Source organism: Nuphar pumila, chromosome 11 (assembly GCF_984573655.1).
Source record: "Nuphar pumila chromosome 11, dmNupPumi1.hap1.1, whole genome shotgun sequence".
Classification (NCBI taxonomy): Eukaryota; Viridiplantae; Streptophyta; class Magnoliopsida; order Nymphaeales; family Nymphaeaceae; genus Nuphar; species Nuphar pumila.
The window spans coordinates 104,408,223-104,428,905 of NC_143259.1; the positions used below are offsets into that span (position 1 = coordinate 104,408,223).

Consider the following 20,683-nt stretch of genomic DNA (forward strand, 5'->3'; position numbering starts at 1 on the left):
TTGGGAGCTCCCAATGGCTATATTTATAGTGGTTGGGAGCAATCCCAACGACTCTATGGATAGTTCCCATATAGTCCCTCAAAACTAACCTAATTACATTGTTAAAAAAATAAAAATATACCTAACTAACCTGCCCCTATTGGACTTACCTAGTTACATGAATTGAAATAACCAAAATGCTCCTATTGGGCATTATATATATTCTTTATATTTAAGAATATATATACACATACTTTAACACCCCGCCTCAAACTTTCGGTGTATACATTGAAAGTTTGTTAAGTACAAAGATGAAACAAGGTATAGCAAAGGCTTTGGTGAAGAAGTCAGCAACTAGGTAACATATGATAGTTCAATAACTCCTTTCAAATATTCATTTCGTACATAATGGCAATCTATCTCAATCTGCATGGTGCGCTCATGAAATGTGTGATTGTTGGCAATGTAGATAGCACTTTTGTTGTCATGATACATTTTTGAAGGTCTAGATGTAACACCCCAAAATTTCAAACTTGTGAACCTTTCAGAAAACAGGCAAGAGACTAGGAAAAATCTTTCCTTCAGAGTTTGTTTATGAAATCAGCGAAAGGCTATTCTTTTGTTAAATCATAAGGCAAGCTGACAACTTTGGGCACGTTAGCTAAAAGAACCAAAACTCACAAGATTCGGATATCCCAAAGAAAATCCGTTACAAACCCAAAACGTCCAAGACGCAAGCTAAGAGCAGGAAGAAGAAGTCTTGAAGCCATCTTGCAATCACGCCTGAAATGAAATGGGGATCTTCGAAACACGAGCTTTGATTAACAAGAGCAAGTGTCAAGAATGACACTAAAGCATAACCCTTAAAAAGGGTATAACTGGAAACAAAATAAAAATAAAAATGTATTCTTTATTGATATGAAAAACCAATTGCTTAAGAAGCATTGGAGTAAAATACAAGAGGGGCTGCACCCCTTTATATACATAGCTGAAAGAGGACTCAATAGAGCTGTTTGGCACAGTCCAACAGCTCTATTTAGAGTTGTTGGAATGTGTCAGTCCAACAGCTCTATTAAGAGCTGTTGGACTGTGTCAGTCCAACAGCTCTATTGCTAGTCAAGTCTGGACAGGACTTGACTAGCAACAGTCATTCTAGTTCAAACTGAACTAGATGACATAAAGACAAAAAATAAAAATAAAGGAAAAAAAATACAGAAAAGAAAGAAATTAAAAATGTATTTATATATATATATATATATATATATATATAATAATATAATATTATTATATATACATATATATACAGTTTTACATTTTAACACTCCCCCTCAAACTTACGGTACAATGAGCGAAAGTTTGTCTAAGAGAAAGTGAAATCGGGGAGCAGCGAGAGGCTTTGTAAAGAGGTCTGCTAACTGATATTCTGAAGTGACATATGGCAGATCAATTATCCCGTGTAGATATTCCTCTCTGACGTAGTGACAATCCATTTCGATGTGTTTGGTGCGTTCGTGGAATGTTCTGTTACTGGCAATGTAGATCGCACTTTTGTTGTCACAACACATTTGTGAAGCCTTTGTTGCTTCAACTCCCATGTCAGCAAGCAGTCGTCGGAGCCAAACTACTTCCATGGTCGTGGTTGCCATGGCTCTGTATTCAGCTTCGGTGGATGAGAGAGATACCTTCTGCTGCTTTTTACACCTCCACGAGATTAATGATTCCCCTAAAAAGACACAAAAGCCAGTGGTTGAGTGTCTGTTATTGGGATCACCTCCCCAATCAGCATCAGTATATGCAATTAAATCAAGAGAAGAGGAGGAAGATAAGAAAAGTCCTCGTGAAAGAGAGGACTTGATGTATCTGATAATACGCATGACTGCTCCCATATGAACAGAAGTAGGAGCATGTTGAAATTGACTTGCTGTATGAACAGCATGTGCTATATCTGGTCTGGTAATGGATAGATAGGAAAGTGCCCCGACAAGCTGTCTGTAAGGAGTAGGGTCTGCAAGAAGTTCTCCATCATCAATCTTCATTTTAACATTAACAACTTCTGGAGTGTCAACTTTCTTATCATCAGTAATACCAGACCTGAAAACAATATCAAAAGCAAATTTAGTCTGAGATAATAAATATCCTCTAGGAGAATAAGCAACTTCAATGCCTAAAAAATATCTCAACAAGCCCAAATCAGTCATTTCAAAATGAGATTTAAGAAGTGTTTTGATTGTTTTAACTCCCTGTTTATCGCTTCCGGTGATGATCATATCATCCACATAGAGAAGAAGCACAATGATCCCTGCATCAGAATTCTTAATAAACAAAGCAGTGTCAGTTAAACAGAATTGAAAACCAATATCAATCATAACACGACTAAACCTATCATACCAAGCTTTTGGTGCTTGTTTAAGTCCATAAAGAGCTTTTTCTAAGCGAAGGACTTTACCCTTAGGAATACTTAAACCAGGAGGGGGTTCCATATATACTTCTTCAACTAGCTTTCCATTTAAAAAAGCATTTTTGACATCCATTTGAAAAATAGACCATTTTTTGATAGAAGCTAAGGCAATTAAGGTTCGGACAGTAGTCATACGAGCCACCGGAGCAAAGGTTTCTTCATAATCAATCCCATATTCTTGGGCATAACCTTTGGCTACTAAACGGGCTTTATATCTTTCAAGAGTACCATCACTCTTGGTTTTAATTTTATAAACCCATCGACATCCTATAGTTTTCTTCCCTGGAGGAAGATCTTGAATATTCCATGTAGAAGCCTTTTCAAGTGCATCTAATTCAACTTTCATGGCTTCTATCCATTTGATATCATTTTTTGCTTGAAAATATGTGGATGGTTCTTCATATGAGTGAATTAATGCAATAACTGCCCTATATGTGGGTGAGAAAGACTCGTATGATACAAACTTTTCTGGAGGCCTCGAGATTCGGGATGATTGTCTAGTTGGAATGTTAGAATATTTCTCAAGTGCACATGGAGTATTAGACTCTTGTCGCCTGGAATATTGAATACTAGTATCTCTATGAACTTCTTCATTTTCAACATTAAGATCAATAATTCTTGGATCATCATCAAAGTTACAATCAAGGTCATATTCATCAGATGTTGATGTTAGATCTAGCAAAAAGGAGTACTCAGTGACGTCTTTTAATTTTCTAAAATCAAAGAAGCTCTCCTTTTCAAGAAAGGAAACATTTCTAGACACATATAGTTTATTATTTTTGAAGTCAAAACATCTATAACCTTTCTGGTTTTCAGCATATCCTAAAAAGGCACAGGAAATCGTACGAGGGGAAAGTTTATCATTTTTGTCAGTAAATATGAAACATTTGCACCCAAATATTCTTAATCTAGAGTAGTCTGGAGAAATGTTCATAAGTTTTTCAATGGGAGTGATATTTTGTAACGAAGAAGATGGCATCCTATTAATGAGATAGGTGGCAGTTAAGGCAGCTTCTGCCCAAAAGTCTTTAGGGACTTGATTTGCTATTAATAAAGTTCTAGTGGTTTCTATAATATGGCGATGTTTTCGTTCTGCCAGTCCATTTTGTTGAGGTGTATAAGGACAAGATCTTTGATGTGTGATGCCATGCAATTTAAGATCATTTTGAAAATCTGTGGATAAAAACTCTCCCCCTGAATCTGTGCGAAAAATAGTAATATCATTTTGAAATTTGTTTTTAACCATATTATGAAAAGTTTGAAAGTATGAAAATACTTCAGACTTATGTTTGAGAAAGTACATCCACGTATGTCGGGAGAAATCATCGACAAAAATAACATAGTAAACAAATCCTCCTTTAGAAATTACTGGTGCAGGACCCCAAACATCCGAGTGTATTAATTCAAGTGGTCTTGAAGAGAAAAAGGTTCTGTTCTGAAATGGTAATCTTTTCATTTTGCCGAGAATACAATCTTTACAATCAAATGATTCAGAGTTACAAAATTTCCCTAGATTTGGAAAATGTTGGATTTTGGCTATATGTGGGTGACCAAGTCTCTTATGCCACAGTTCCAACTCTATTTTTTGAATATTATAACAAAAAGCTTTCTTCGGCATTTCCAAAAAATCCATGTAATAGAGTCCTCCTTCTCTATGGCCTTCCCCAATCAGCTTGCCTGACTGGCGATCCTGTACCCAACAACCATGAGAAGAAAAAGAAATATTACACCCATAATCAGAAATTTGAGATACAGATAAAAGATTTAAATTTAATTTGGAAACATGTCTAATTTCTGGAATAAAAAAATTTTTTGTTTTATAAATTTTTTCAAAATCTCCTATTCCTTCTATTTCAAGAGAAGTCCCATCAGCAGTAAAGACCTTTGACACACTTGTTTTATTTTTAACACATTTGGATAGACTTTGATTATTTGGGGTCATATGAAAAGATGCATCAGAGTCAAGAAGCCAAGAAATTTTACCTAAATCAGAAAAAGATGAGGCTGCTGCGCCGGTTGAAGCTTCAGATGAGGAAGAGGCACCTTTGATGAGAGGCTGAAGGATCTCCATTAGTTGGGCCAGGGAAACTGGTGCATCCTGATCTTTAGGCTCCGATCCAGCAATTGCAGCTCTTTTTTCTCTCAGCTCCTTAAGTTTGGGACATTGTGGCCTGTAGTGTCCCGGTTCATGACGGTGATGACAAATAACTTTCTTCTTATCATAGTCACCATTTTGTCGGTTAAAGTGAGGAGGCCTATATGATCGAACATGATTCCCTGGTCTAGACACGGCTAAAACGGAATCATCTTCAATTTTTAAAGAACCTTTCCGGAGACGATTTTCTTCCATTGTTAACTCTTCAATAGTTTCAACAATAGAAGGAATTTTTCCCCGGTGAAGTAGGGCCGATTTAGTGGTTTCAAATTCCGGCCTTAATCCAGTGATAAACTGGTAAAAATGTTCAACATCGAGTTGTTTCTGACGAAACTCGATGTCTTCAGCACAATGCCACTTTGGTTCTAAAAGGGAAAGTTCTTCCCAAAGTTCGGACAACCCATTGTAATATTCACGAATAGTTTTGTCTCCTTGTGTCATCATTCGAACTTTTTCTTGGAGGTTGCACACGTGTGCAATATCTTTAAGGGAATACATATTCTTAAGGTATTCCCATGCCTTATCGGCATGATCAAATTTGGCAAGACTTGAGCATTTTTTAATGTCAACGCTATTGATAAGCCATGACATTATCTTCGCATGAGATATTCTCCATTCTTTCCATTTCTTCTCGTATGAGGCAATAGCCTTGATTTTCTCTTCTTCCGATAGAGGGACGTCTTTATCTCCCTCCTTTTTAGTAAGAGATAGCTTAGGTTCCGAATCGGAACCATCCACAATCCCCCATAAGCCTTTTCCCCATATATGGTGCTTCATGATTGAAGCCCATGTTACATAGTTCGTATCGCTTAGTTTCATAGGCATGATGGTGACTTTATCATTGTCATCCATCGATTACAAGGAGAGAAAGAATAGGGATAGAAGAGAAACAAGAAGGAAAATGAGAAAGAAAGAAAAAAAAAACAATACAACAAGATGTGAAATCTTCTCCAATGAAGTGATAAAACACTTCTCTTCAAGTGGCGAACACTTTTGTAAACGGTCACGGAAACCGAGGCAGCTTTTCCTCAAGATTTAGTACTTCCGCGGCTCTGATACCATGAAATGAAATGGGGATCTTCGAAACACGAGCTTTGATTAACAAGAGCAAGTGTCAAGAATGACACTAAAGAATAACCCTTAAAAAGGGTATAACTGGAAACAAAATAAAAATAAAAATATATTGTTTATTGATATGAAAAACCAATTGCTTAAGAAGCATTGGAGTAAAATACAAGAGGGGCTGCACCCCTTTATATACACAGCTGAAAGAGGACTCAATAGAGCTGTTGGGCACAGTCCAACAACTCTATTTAGAGCTGTTGGAATGTGTCAGTCCAACAGCTCTATTAAGAGCTGTTGGACTGTGTCAGTCCAACAGCTCTATTGCTAGTCAAGTCTGGACAGGACTTGACTAGCAACAGTCATTCTAGTTCAAACTGAACTAGATGACATAAAGACAAAAAATAAAAATAAAGGAAAAAAAATACAGAAAAGAAAGAAATTAAAAATGTATTTATATATATATATATAATAATATAATATTATTATATATACATATATGTACAGTTTTACATTTTAACAACGCCAACGCCCGTAGTGTACATAATCATCACCTGTACCCATAGAATGGGTTAGTTTTGCAAAAAACTAGTAGGTGCACAAGAGAGAGACTACAGAAAACTGAATTAAGTACATTTAATTCAGTATGTTGAGCAGTTTAAAGCAGATATGTCGTTAAACAGGTAAGCAGTGTAAACGGGTTAAGTAGTGCAAACGCGTAAGTAGTGCAAGCGAGTAAGCAGTTCAAAGCAAGGAAGCAGTGCAACTGACAAACACAACATACGATCCATTTGATCGTAAGCTGTGAACTACCACGCAACAAGCTTGTTCTCATTCCTAGAATGAGATCTCTGCAGTGAATCAGTATCAGGACATCGTTTGTCGCTCTCACGACTTCTAACAAACGCTTTGTCCTGAACAACCTTAATCTATCCCCATCTCTCAAGGCCTTACGTGGCCAACTGTCACCGGTTATGACTCACTAAGGCGTCATACTTTCTCAGAAAAGCCCACCCTTCCGTAGAAGGTCCAAAATATGATCATTATCTCAAATCGCTAACGATCTGATTCTCACATCTGAGTCCTACATGTAATCATGCTAAAACAGAAAGTCGAAGTTATAGATTCATAAGTGGCTATCTCAAACAATCTCAGAAGATCATCATAGCTCACCATAACTTTTTATGGTAAGCAAAAACACAAGCTTCACGCCGGATCGCTCGGTCCGAGAGATATACGACCTGACAAGGAAATACCGCCCTAGAGGGTATACCTGGTTTTAGACCATACACTTCCTCACAGGAGTTCACCGTCTTTGCGGCTACCCGGTCGTGGACAGTGTACATCCTCACAGAGATTCTACCGCTCTAGCCGGATTACCCGATCTGAAAAAAGTACAACCTCAGAGAGAATTACCGCCCTAGATGGTACACTTGGTCTTGGACCATACATACCCTCACAGCGAAACCTTTGGGAAGTCGGTCCGCAACAAATGCCATATCCAATGAAAATCATTGCGATACACACATCAACACAAATGACCGCTCTCAGGGTCGATAGCCACTATTACAATCAACAAGATCAACGCCGGATCACCTGGTCTGGGAAATGTATAACCACACAAGGAATTCTGCCCTAGATGGTATACTTGGTCTTGGACCATACACTTCCTCACAGGAGTTCACCGTCTTTGCGGCTACCCGCTCATGGACAGTGCACATCCCTCATAGAGAATCTACCACTCTAGCCGGTTACCTGGTCTTAATTATACACGCCCTCGCAGATAATCATTTGGAGATCAGGTCCTCAACAGACACCATACTCAGTAATACATGCATCTATACAATTGACTGCTCTAAACGATTGACCGCTCTTGGGGTCAATAGCCACAATATGGGCATAAGCATGTATATCAGCAATATGCATCGTATCACTTCACATAGTAAAACAAAACACACGAAAACATGCAGATATGACAATCCAGCTGATTCTATAAACGAAGAGTAACTAACTCTATTCGACAGCCAAACAAAACAACTGAATAAGACAAGCACTCATAACAATGCTCGTAAGACATACAATTATCATCAAATGGCTCAGTTCATCAGCAAGTAATTAAATTAATCGTAAGGCATAAACCATTACATCATAAGTCATTCATAAGCAATCATACGGCAGCAGTTATATCACAATATGTAAGCAGCTTATAAGATAAGTGACCACATCAATCCTAGTTGCCACCAGTTCGTAGATTACGAGCTGTATGCAATCACATTAATCATAAGAGATGCAAGCCAACAAGTTCTACGCTACAATAAGCACCAAACAGTTCGACCAAGAGGTAAAGCAAGCATAATGCTATTATTATAAGCATTTAACAAGTATGAGAAGCTAGATGTTACTTAGCAAAGAACTGCGTAAGTAGTTTAACAAACTAGAGTAACGCCTCGACAGGCGGGTACAACTCAACGAGTAGCATACTGAACTACCGAGCAAGCAAGCAATCGACCAGTGTGAACAGACTTTATGTTTCGATATTACTGGCCTGCGGGTACGCGCAGGCAAAACGTAGAAACAACTGAGACTAGTTCGGGCGTCTGTTATTCTACGTATTTTCAATAACCCGAATAGCTAGTTGAGTCCGCTCCAAAGGGGACGGCTTTAGCCGAGAGAGGATTCCTCAGAGGCTGAAAAGCAGTGTCACAAATGCATCCAACTTCTGCAGAAGTATTGAGCTAACATTGACATATTAAAATATTGGTTTGTAGAATGCAGGCATGCATGTTAAAATCTTGGCTTGTTTACACACATTTATTTCAGCATGATTCCATGCACATAGCCACAAACTATTCGGTAATGGTAGTGCCACAAATAGTGGAATGGTACCATTTTCAAGGTTGCCTCTTGGATGCATACCAAGGCATGCCATTTAGCATCTTGGTGGGATCATGTTATATAGTCTTTAGACTATTCCAAAATATTTTGTTGGTTTGATTTGGAGTTTGCATGATGAAGTGAAGTAGTGGATTATGTTAATTTTAAAGTTTATACTTTGAAATACTTGAAATTAAATTATGATGTTACTTTTGAGTGCTTAAATGTGTAATTTGTTTTGTGCACTTAAAAATTTATTATGCAGTTGGAGTAGACTAACTTAGAAACTCTTTTAGTTTATTGATTTCTCATTTTCTATCCTGCAGAGAACACAACATCAAATAACAAGTCATTTGATTCATTTCTTAAAAAAAGTATACTTTTTAATCAATTTGATTAGTTTTCTTAATGTTATTTATTAAATGTTTGCATGGATTTTTTAAATGGTTGCAACGGGAATATGAATTATGATTTTATCATGATGTATTATTTATTAAATGTTTGCAAGTTGCAACATGATGCATTTGTTAAATAATTATGAATTATGGATCTTTTTTATGCATTATTTATTAAATGCTTGCAACATGAATATGAATTCTGAATTTTACTTGATATATTATTTATTAAATGCTTGCAACAGATGTATTTGTTAAATGGTTGCACTTGTCATATATGATTCAATTTTTAGATACTTAAGTTTTATTTTTTCAATGATCACATAAATCTTATAGATGGTAAATTAGGGAAAATATAATTACATTTTCGCTTCTCTTTCGATTCCTATTTGCTTCTCTTTCGCTTCCCCGTTCAAATCCTAGGTCGCTTCCTTATTCGTTCTCCCCTTCGAATCCTGGTTCGCTTCCGATTCTAGGTCGCTTTTGGTTCGCTTTCATTCTCGCTACCGACACGATTCTCAATTTGCTTCTAGTCATCTCGCGCTTTTCGCTTCCTAAAACTTTGAAAGTACCTCGTTTCCCGCTCCCATTTCCTCGACTAACAACTCTGTTTAGAAGTCTGATTAGGCTATAGAGTCCAGAAAAACCTATTCTCAATAAACAATATGTATGGCCTTGTTCATATCAACATTTCAAGTCCATTTTTATTCTCTATCAAGGCGGTATGATGGCTTATTACTATGAGTATGATTGTCTAAGGCTGTATGATAGCTTATAACTATGAGTATGATTGTGTGTATCTCTTTTTGCATGTATGGACCTAATACATTGAAGAACAGCCATAAGACTTTTGAGTGCTTGAGCCAATTATGAAAGTTTAATACACTAATACTACTTTGTGATATACAGAGGTATAAATGCTACATGTAACATTATCATTCTACAGTTCCACCAAAACTAACCAAGTCAATACTGTGTTGAATTTGTTTCAGGCCATCCAAGCAACTTGGACTATATTGATTAAACTGGTTTGGTTTTGTAATTCAGTCTGTCAGCAACTTAATTTCATCTGGATCACCCAATCAAATCCAATAAGCTTATGTCATTAGGAACAAATCTAACCTAGTATGGAAATATGAGTCACAAGACTCACAACATAATCCACTAATCCGATACCATAGTCCAAATTTAGTCTACTAACAAAGTGATTTGAATCTAGATCTGATTACGAAATTCTGTTTCAGGTAAGGGCACATCAAATGTGAACTTTCATATCCAAACTCAGATTATCTGAATAGGACCCATGAAACCGATGAAAGATCCAAAATTTGCAACTCATCCATGTTGCAAATTCTCAGATATATTCAAACAGTAGATCAAAATTCTGTAAATCATTTCATATTAACCAAATGATAGATTGAGAATTACAATGGAATTCAAAGTGTACCCAAACACTGGTCAGAGAATTCTCTTTATTGAAAATTCATTGGATCAAGATTTATCAATGCCATGAGATTTCTGAAGCAATTCTCCGAACACACCCTGAAAGGAAATCTTTTTCCTTGAAAAGAAGCAAGCAAGAACCTGGCCAACTTGGCCACATGATCACATCAACCATCTGAAGTTTTCCAAGCAAAACAGTGAGTAAATTGAGATGCATACATACATACAGGCACAAATGCAAAGTGCAAGAGGATAATAAGAAAAGGAGCACACTAAGGGCATGTTTGGAAGCGAGAAAATGGTAGGACAAATGCAAATAGGAAAAAAATGGCAACTTTTCCAACCATTCCAAACGAGAAAAATTTTGAAAGGAAAGTTTTTCTAAAAAGTTTGATTTTTTATAGGAAAAATACCACCACCTGAGGGGGTTTTTTGCATTAAGGCAACTGTTCAGTGTTCACCCACAACACAACTTATTCCACGTGGTTGCCACAAGAAGAGCTTCCTCCATCATCTCCCTCCTAACCACGACCATCTTCAGATCTCTCTCTCTCTCTCTCTCTCTCTCTCTCTCTCTCTCTCTCTCTCTCTCTCTCTCTCTCTCTCTCTCATTTTTTCACATTTCCACTCTCTTTTTCCCATGCTACACAAACAAGCGAAAACTTTTCATTTAGAAAAGTTATCATATCAAAACTTTTCATAGCCAAAAATTTCTTTTCCTATGAGAGTTTTTCTTGCTTCCAAATGTGCCCTAAGTCTGCTGGAGAAAATGAGAAAAGTTTTTTTCTTTTCTGAAGCATTGAGCATTGAAATCCTATCGCGAGTATGGCCTATATACAAAGTATCTTACTCCTAATTGGATCCCCCCGCAGCGAATCCCAGCCAGATCTGAATCAGGAGACACTACAGTCGACATTAGTAGGGTACTGGTAGGGTAAGGTAATTAGGAAAGATTGATAGTTATAGTCTTTTCATCATTCCTTAAGTTGCATGGGTTTGATCCTTTAGAAAATAATCCATTTTCTCATCGAACGAAGGGTATGAAATCAATTAGATTGATTTTTCGATCAAAAGTACTATGTGAAATCTTTGGTTTCTTTCCTCTCCCTCTATCTCTATCCCATAGGTACAGGCTTTGAATCAATTTTCTTCTATATGAATCGATGTTCTCACTTTCTGACAGCCAAGAGGGGATCATTTGGCCTTAATGTGGGATTTGCATAACTTATGTTCCTGTAATGCCCCAAAATTTCAAACTTTCGAACCTTTCAGAAAACAGGCAAGAGACTAGAAAAAATATATTTCCTTCAGAGTTTGTTTATGAAATCAACGAAAGACTATTCTTTTGTTAAATTCAGAAAGGGAAACTGACAACTTTGGGCACGTTAGCTAAAATAACCAAAATTCACAATTCATGTTACTTGCAAAACACTTGGAAAAAACACTTTCATTAAAAGAAGTTCCCAAATAGTACAAAATTTGAATATCCCAAGTAATATCCGTTACAAACCCCAAAAACATTCAGGACGCGAGCTAAAAGCAGGAAAAAGGAAATCTTAAAACCATTTTGCCATCGCCCGTGGTGTACCTAATCATCACATGTACCCATAGAATGGGTTAATTTCGCGAAAAACTAGTAGGTGCACAAGAAAGACTACAGAAAACTGAATTAAAAGCATTTAATTCAGCATTCTAAGCAGTTTAAAACAGATATGCAGTTAAACGGGTAAGCAGTTCAAAGCAAGTAAGCAGTGCAACTGTCAAATGAAGCATGACGATTCATTTGATCGTAAACTGTGAACTACTACGCAATAAGCAAGTCTCATGACCCATCAACCAGTGTGAACAGACTTTATGTTTCGATATTACTGGCTTGCGGGTACGCGCAGGCAAAACGTAGAAACAACTGAGACTAGTTTGGGCGTCTGTTATTCTATGTATTTTCAATAACCCGAACAGCTAGTTGAATCCGCTCCTAAGAGGACGACTTTAGCCGAGAGAGGATTCCTCAAAGACAGGTACTTGGCAACGGATGCATCCAACTTCTGCAGAAGTCCATGTGATCTACCACCTAGGATAATGTCTGGTAGTCCCTTCCCCTAACTCCAATGACTGGGAAGGTCGGATCTTTGCCCGTGGGGTGGTTGTTAACAACCTGTCCATTAGAGTTTTGTACTGATACATCCTCTCCCTTGACAGAAACACAAGAGCGAATGAGTACGTCAGGGATAAATTAACTGACGACTCATTTTATATGCTATGGTCTTTTGACCTAATGAGCATCTTACCTGTGAAGGTGATCTCATTTTTATATGTTTACAACATTGTGCATTTAGCATTGTTCGAGGTTGCACGATTGTCTCATCTGATCATCGCAGTACTAGCGTGTAATGCAAGAATACAAGTACTCTAGGATGAAAGGGGTATAACTCCTCAATAGGAGCCTCAACAAAAGTGTTTCACAAAGATATAATATTTCTCAAACTTTACTTTTGACATTATTTATCTTTTGAAACAGCCAACAACTTGTGCCACATGTGGCATGCGATGTTCTAGAATCTCATCCGCTATCGTGGTATCTACATGCCTCGTATGACTCGATATCAGCCTCGATAGACGGGATACGGGTTTCTCAACAGAACCCCGCTAAGAAGTTCGTTCAAGCTCCAATTCAGGGTTACTCAAGATATGTCAAATAGACGAACAAAACCAGTCAAAACACATTCTTCCAAATGCTTCGATTTGGGCAATCTTTGATGCTTTTGCACAGCTCCCTAAAATCTCAAGTCTACTCTGCAGGACTAAGTACTAGAAGACCCAGGATCCCTGCTAAGGATCCCTCTCTTTAGACGATGATGTATCGCTAAGCTCTCAACTCAACTCTTGTCGCAAGAGAAAGAGAGGTAAATGCCTTTGCATCCTCCACGAGGATGCCTTTATAGCACATGCAATAAGCGAAAACCTGAACGTCATCTGCAATGGCAAGGCAGTAACAAAACATTTGCAAAAGCAAGAGCCTAGGCAGAAAGCGTGATGGCAAAGTAAAGACATGACAGAAAGTAAAGGACAAGGATCGCGAAACCGCGTCCTTGAGTTAAATGTGTACTCGTATAAATATATATATGCATATATGTTTATTTAATTATCCTTTTTAGTTAATTGAACTCAATTCAATTATCCAAGTCCTCTGTGCAATCTTCCCCTACCTTGGGGAGTTGCAAGCTTGCTGGCTCCTACGGGTGTAAACGATTGACGGCTCGGGTCGCAGAGCGCGAGCGGGATCCATTTTACGAGCTGAAAAAGTGACAATCTTAGCAAGTTAACTCTAAAAATAGAAGATCAGGGGCATTGCCGCTAACCTGACGTGAAGGAAGCATAGGTAGGGGCAGCGTGCCCTTGCGCACCTGTTATAAGCGCAAGAAGAGGGGCAGGGGCATCGTGTCCTTGCGCACCTGTTATAAGCGCAAGAAGCAGGGGCTGCGAGCCATTGCTGATCCACTGTCAGCAAACTACGAGGAGGCACGGGGTTGCACACCTGCCCTCAAAAAGCGAGGGCAGACAGGGTTGCGCCCCTGCTTGACAAAGTAGAAGAGAGGCAGGGGCAAATCCCCTGCCTGTCAACAACAAAGGGGAGGCAAGGGGCTTCGCCCCTGTCTGTTGAGCGTGTAAGGAGGCAAGGACTTGTCCCCTGCCTGGCGATTATGCGAACAGGCAGGGGGCGAAGCCCCTGCCTGATGCCGGGGGAGAGGAAGGGGGCTCTGCCCCTTCCAGTCGAAAAGCAAAGAGGCAGGGACTAGGCCCCTACCCGTTAGCCACAAGGGGGGGGAGGCAAGGGGCTTCGCCCCTACCTGCCGTAATTAGTGGAGGCAGGGCCGACGCCCCTGCCTACTAGAAGGAGAAGGCGCAGGGAGGGGGCTTGGCCCCTCCCCCGCCAAACTGAGGGTGCAAGGAGGGGCTCGGTCCCTCCCCTGCAAAACGAGTGCACAGGGAGGGGCTTGGCCCCATCCCTGCCAAAGGGTACGCAGGGAAGGGGCTCAGTCCCTCCCTTGCATACAGGGGGTACAGGGAGGGGGCCCCGCCCCTTCCCTGTCGCTGGAAGGTGCAGGGAGGGTCGCAGCCCCTCCCCTGAACAACGAGGGTGCAAGGAGGGGCTCGACCCCCTCCCCTGACCAATAGAGGAAGCAGGGAGGGGCTCTACCGTCCCCTGCCGTCAAAGGGAATAGGGAGGGGCTCGACCCCCTCCCCTGCCACAACAGGGAGCACGGAGGGGCTCAACCCCCTCCCCTGCCGTAAAAGAGAGGTGAGGGAGAGAAAATAGGAGAGGAGGAGCGTACCTGAGGGTTGCCGAAGGGAGCTCGCCGGAGATGGTCGCCGATGGCAGCAAATCGACAGACGCGAGGAGAGTGGGAGAGGCGGTCGGGAGAGAGAGAGAGAGAGAGAGACGAGAGAGCGAGAGGGGAAAGGGGGGTTTTGAGAACCTCCCCCCCCCCCCTTGCCTTGTTGTCTTTAAAAGACACGAGGGAGGTGGTGCCTCCGGGTCTGCATCTGACCCGCATCAATTTTTTTTACGAGTTTTACAGTTACAGCATAAAAGAATTGAAGGAATTTTCAAAATGAATCATGCTCCAATGGCAAGACAAGAAAATCAACATAAAAGCGCACAAACTGCACAGCTCTGGTTGAAAAAAATAGTCACACCTTGTATCCAACACTTTCACCAACGCCTTCCCCTCTTTCACAAGAGATTCTCTCAGCAACTGTTCCAATAAGACAAAATACTATGAAACAAAAGAGGGGAAAAAAATCTATCACTCTCCAGAAACTCTGGGAATTACCCAAAGACCTGATATGGCAGATATACGCCGAGGCTGAGTGCACACAATTTTACAATTCTGGCCTTCCCCCCACATATAATCCAAAAGATATTGTGGAACCTGCAAAGGAAAGCATAGAAGAAAATAAAAACTCAACATTATGCAAATGGACAAGAACAGAGTATACAATAAAACAGAACTTGTGAATTTAAATAAGCAACATTACAAATTGTTATGTGTTTGAGGCGGAACACACTATAGACAAGGTAGTGTGGGTGATAAGGATATCTGAATATTCAAATGTACAAACATTTAATTGGGCAACCAAACTACAAAGCTCAAACATGTAATCAACATGCACATGACAAACCGATATAATTTGTCAAAATGCTGGTCTAAGATAAACTCTTAACTGAAAAGATATTTAGAAAATCTATAACCATGAAAGCTTGAGCACAACTTTATGAAGTCTTACTGACGAAAGACGGAAACCTGCTGATGTCACATGGACAAGTACAAAAGGATACGGGACATGTAATTTTTGTGCAGTTTCCCATTAGAAATAGTAAACAAGGGTATGCAACATGGGCGTAAGTTGAACTACCCCTGTGACATAGAAACCTTCTGCCTCAAAAGATTTGCTCTAAATCCCTTGAACTGAACATTTATGGCAGTGGGTGTATAACTATTGACCAAGCCAGTTTGTTACAGCAACAATTTTAAAAATACACATGAAGAAACAAACTGCAAAAAGAAAAAAAAAACTGAAAATCATGACTAAAGAATGTCAAAATAGAGGCCCCTTGTGAACTGATTGAAGAGAAAAACGGAAAGTACATTAGACATTGGACTGATCGCAGGTATTTCTATCAGAAAATCACAAGTGAAATCCTTTCTATCAAGAAAAAAAGGAGCAACGTACACTAAAAAGACATGTATCAAGAATTCATCGAGAAAACCAATTTTAACCAGTATTCCTTAACAAGTACAGCATGAGAGATATCTAGATTAAACCTAGGGGAGTGCTGAGGACCTGAGTTGTCTTCCCACAACCGGTTTCACCGGATATCAGCACCACCTAATTGAAAAACCAAGGAAAAGCATTCTGTCATCAAAAGGCGTTTAATCAGAGTACTTAAGAAGTGTAAAATATATAATCCATTAGTCAGTTTGAACAGAAATATATTATAAGAACATGCAAATTCATGATGAGGAAGGATAAACACAGGTTCAATAGTGATTTCCAACTTCAACTGAAGCATGAAGCATTAATCACAAATGAAGAGGATAGTGCCTCATTGCACCTGATGGGATTTCACAGTCTCTGTTATGACATCCTTAAAAGATGCAATTGGCAACTTAGACCTTTCTTCTGTAATCTGCATACAGAATAAATCCGCCCAGTGAAAAAGAACATAAGATAGGCATCGTGCAAGCATATACCAATACAATAGTAAATTATCAGAAATTAAAATGAGAATGAAATGAAAATGGAGAAACAAAAATTTAGGAGTGTTCTTTATATATCAGGAATCAAGTTCACTTGAAGTACACAAAAACCTTTCTAAGTTGTCCAGATTCCTTCATTCTCAACGCAGGTATATCCATCTTTCTTGCAATATCTCGCTTGGACATTGTAGGCTTGCAGAAACTGGTGTCATGAGTCCTCTGTCTAGTATTGTTCTTGCTGGTACGCTGCTTACCTTCAAAGGACTCCCCCTCAGAAGGAGGATAATGAGTAAATAGATCCCTCAAAATCTTTTTTGTCTCATCTGAAAAGGTCAAACAAGTGACATTGGCCTCATCTTTGTTAGCTGCTACATTCTTCTGGCGAGTTTTGAATACTGAAACACGGCGCTGGTTTCCACGCCTGTAAATTTCTAAAATGTTAAAATAAACCAAGATCTGGTAAAACATGGTCATGTACAAGGTTAATAACTACATAGGCACACTAGTTATATTGTTATATGAATGTTGCTGGAAGGAAAATGGGTTAACAAACAAGCTACTGCTTAAGCCAATAAGAACTCAAAGCCAATGACATCATTTTGCTTGATGAGTAAGTGGAAAGGGGAAAAATTGAAGCGCTAGAAGCAAAGTGACTGGCTCAGACATCTCATGTCCTGTAAATTGAGCATTACGGAAGATCATACACATTCAAGAATTAGGCCTGGGCACCAACAGTGATGAAGAATATAAGGTCTCTCCAATTGTCCCACAGATCTTGATCTACCTATTGCTCTCATGAAAGGGAAAAGGCTATGTACCTCTTATCCTCTTTATTTGGCAGATGATTAGCAAGAACCCCCTCAATGGCCTCAATTTTTGGCTCCATTAATCCAATGATATCAATGTAAAAGTATCTTCAACAAGATACTAATATCAAGACCTTAATATTCTTGATATTGAACCCACCACGAAAGCACAATAAGAACACTTTAGAACACTTGTGCACAAAAAGCACAACCCACAAATGCACAAAGGCATAAAAACAATGGAATCAATTTATTGAGAACTTGGGCTTTGACTCAAAGCCATAAAAGAATACAAGGGGAGAGCCCCTATTTATAACAACCCAAAAGGGAGCCTTGGAGGGGCTCCACTCATAGACGTTGGAGCCCCTCCAACGGTCACAAATGTGACCGTTGGAGGGGCCCAACGTCTATTTGAGTGGGCCCCCCAAGGTTCCTTTAAGTTCAAAAATAAAAGAAATAAAAGAAAAAAGAAAAACTAAAAAGAAATTACAAACACATTCAAAAGGTGAATGTGCGTAAAATGGAAGAAAAGACGAAACTACCCCTATGACTAAATAATAAGAAATATATATATTTTATATATATAAAAAGTAGATACATATACATATATATTAATATATGTATATGTATTACCTTATATATATAAAATATATATATATATATTACATTAGGTGATAAGGTACATAATTTAACACCCCCCCTCAAACTTAGGGCAGGATGATCGAGAGTTTGCTAAGAAGAAAGTTGAAACGTGGAGCACACAAGGCTTTGGTGAAGAAATCCGCCAATTGATATTCGGACGTGACATATGAAAGGTCAATGATTCCCTTGAGGTACGCCTCTCGAACATAATGACAATCCATCTCTATGTGTTTGGTCCGCTCATGAAAGGTGTGATTTTTGGCGATATAAATCGCACTTTTGTTGTCACAACAAAGCTTAGTAGGTCCTTCAATAGGGATTCCCATGTCTTCCAGCAATTGGTGAATCCAAACAATTTTCATGGTAGTAGTTGTCATGGCACGATATTCGGCTTCAGTTGATGATAGAGACACATTTTGCTGCTTCTTGCATCTCCATGAGATTAATGAGTCTCCTAAGAAAACACAAAAACCAGTGGTGGAGTGACGGTTATTAGGGTCACCTCCCCAATCAGAGTCAGTATAAGCAATTAACCTTAACTCAGAAGAAGAAGACAGAAAAACTCCCTTATTAATAGTGTGCTTTAGGTATCTTACGACACGTAAGATAGCACCCATGTGAACAGAAGTTGGTGCATGCTGAAATTGACTTGCCGTATGCACCGCATGTGAGATATCTGGTCTGGTGATACTTAGATACATCAACGATCCTACGAGTTGCCTGTAGGGAGTAGGATCGGAGAGAGGAACACCATCATCAATCTTCATTTTTGCTCCTACTATAGCAGGAGTTTCACAAACTTTATCATCTGTAATACCTGACCTGTCAATAATCTCAGATGCAAGCTTAGTTTGAGACAAAAAATACCCTCTATGAGAGTATGCAACCTCAATACCCAAAAAATAAGTTAAGAAACCCAAGTCAGACATTTCAAACTTATCCTTTAAAATGGACTTTATGCTTTTAATCCCTTTAGAATCACTCCCAGTAATAAGCATGTCATCCACATATAGCAACAGAATAACAATCCCTGCATTAGACTTTCTAACAAACAAAGCAGTATCAGTAAAGCATGATGAAAAACCATTATCTAACATCACGGAGTTAAACCTATCATACCAAGCTTTGGGAGCTTGTTTTAAACCATACAGTGCTTTCCGAAGACGAAGCACTTTCCCTTTAGGATATTCCATTCCAGGAGGAGCATCCATATATACTTCTTCGTTTAGATCTCCGTTTAAAAACGCATTCTTAACATCCATCTGATAGATGTTCCATTTATTTATTGAAGCAATGGTTATAAGACATCGGACGGTGATCATCCGAGCAACGGGGGCAAAAGTCTCCTCATAATCAATCCCATATTTTTGACCATATCCTTTTGCAACTAAGCGGGCCTTATATCTCTCAAGAGACCCATCACACTTAGTTTTGATTTTAAATACCCATCTACACCCTATTGCTTTCTTATCTTTAGGAAGGTCTTGAAACTCCCAGGTTTTTGCTTTCTTTAGGGCTTCAAGTTCATTATTCATAGCAACTATCCATTCTGGGTATTTTCGTGCTTCCTCAAAATCCCTAGGTTCTATGTACGAGTGAATGGCGCTTAGACAGGCTCTATATTTTGGTGAAAAAGACTCATATGAGATGAACCTAGAAGGGGGTTTTCTTGATCTTTCGGTCCTACGAAGATTTCCTTCACTTGAAGGAGTAGACTCACTATCATATCTTTCGAGGGCACTTCTAAAAGTACTCCTATCTCTATGAGAGTAGGTTATAGGATCTCTATGTGGTTCTTCATTAATGGGTTGATCAGTATGAGTTTCATCATTTTGATTTGTTTCATCATCGCTAGTATCATCATCTTCAGTTAATAAATCAAACAGAAAAGAATAATCTATATTCTCGTCATTAGTTTCAAGTTTTTCGAAATCACTAACATTTTCCAAGAAGCTTACATTTCTGGAAACATAAAGTTTATCACTCTTAACATCATAACAGCGAAAACCTTTATGAGTTTCAGAGTAACCAAGAAAGGCACAAGGAATGGCCTTAGGGGAGAGTTTGTCATTTTTATCAGTAAGGACAAAACATTTACATCCAAAAACCATTAACCTGCTATAATCAGGTTTTTTTTCGTATAGTTTTTCAAACGGGGAAATCTTGTTCAAGTTTTTAGATGGAAGTCTATTTATGAGATAGACAGAAGTAAGGGCGGCCTCCGCCCAAAGTTTTTTCGGTATATTTTGAGAAATGAGCAAAGTTCGTGTGGTTTCAATAATATGCCTATGTTTCCGTTCAGCCAACCCATTTTGTTGGGGGGTTTTGGGACAAGACTTTTGATGAAGAATTCCATAGTTTTCAAGATAGCTTTTAAATTCATTGGAAAGGTATTTGCCACCCGAATCGGTTCTAAAAATTTTAAAATTTCCATTGAATTGATTTAAAACCATCATATGAAATGTTTTAAAGGTTGAAAAAACTTCATATTTATGTTTAAGAAAATATATCCAACTAAACCTAGTGAAATCATCCACAAAGATAACATAGTAAGAAAAGCCTCCCTTGGATATCACCGGAGCTGGACCCCATACATCGGAGTGAAC

General features: G+C 38.9%; 1 protein-coding gene across 2 annotated transcripts in view; it reads right to left on the bottom strand.

The window, feature by feature from the left end:
• The window catches only part of HVT1 (helicase in vascular tissue and tapetum), a 71,320-nt gene that overhangs the window by 20,546 nt on the left and 30,091 nt on the right, over positions 1–20,683 (bottom strand). For both annotated transcript variants that reach the window (XM_089979963.1, XM_089979964.1), the window contains 5 exons: positions 16,741–17,050; positions 16,485–16,559; positions 16,214–16,258; positions 15,210–15,300; positions 15,065–15,123 (listed from right to left, as the gene is read on the bottom strand). In XM_089979963.1, the coding sequence (XP_089836089.1) occupies positions 15,065–15,123; positions 15,210–15,300; positions 16,214–16,258; positions 16,485–16,559; positions 16,741–17,050 (580 nt within the window). The remainder of the gene's footprint in view (positions 1–15,064; positions 15,124–15,209; positions 15,301–16,213; positions 16,259–16,484; positions 16,560–16,740; positions 17,051–20,683) is intronic.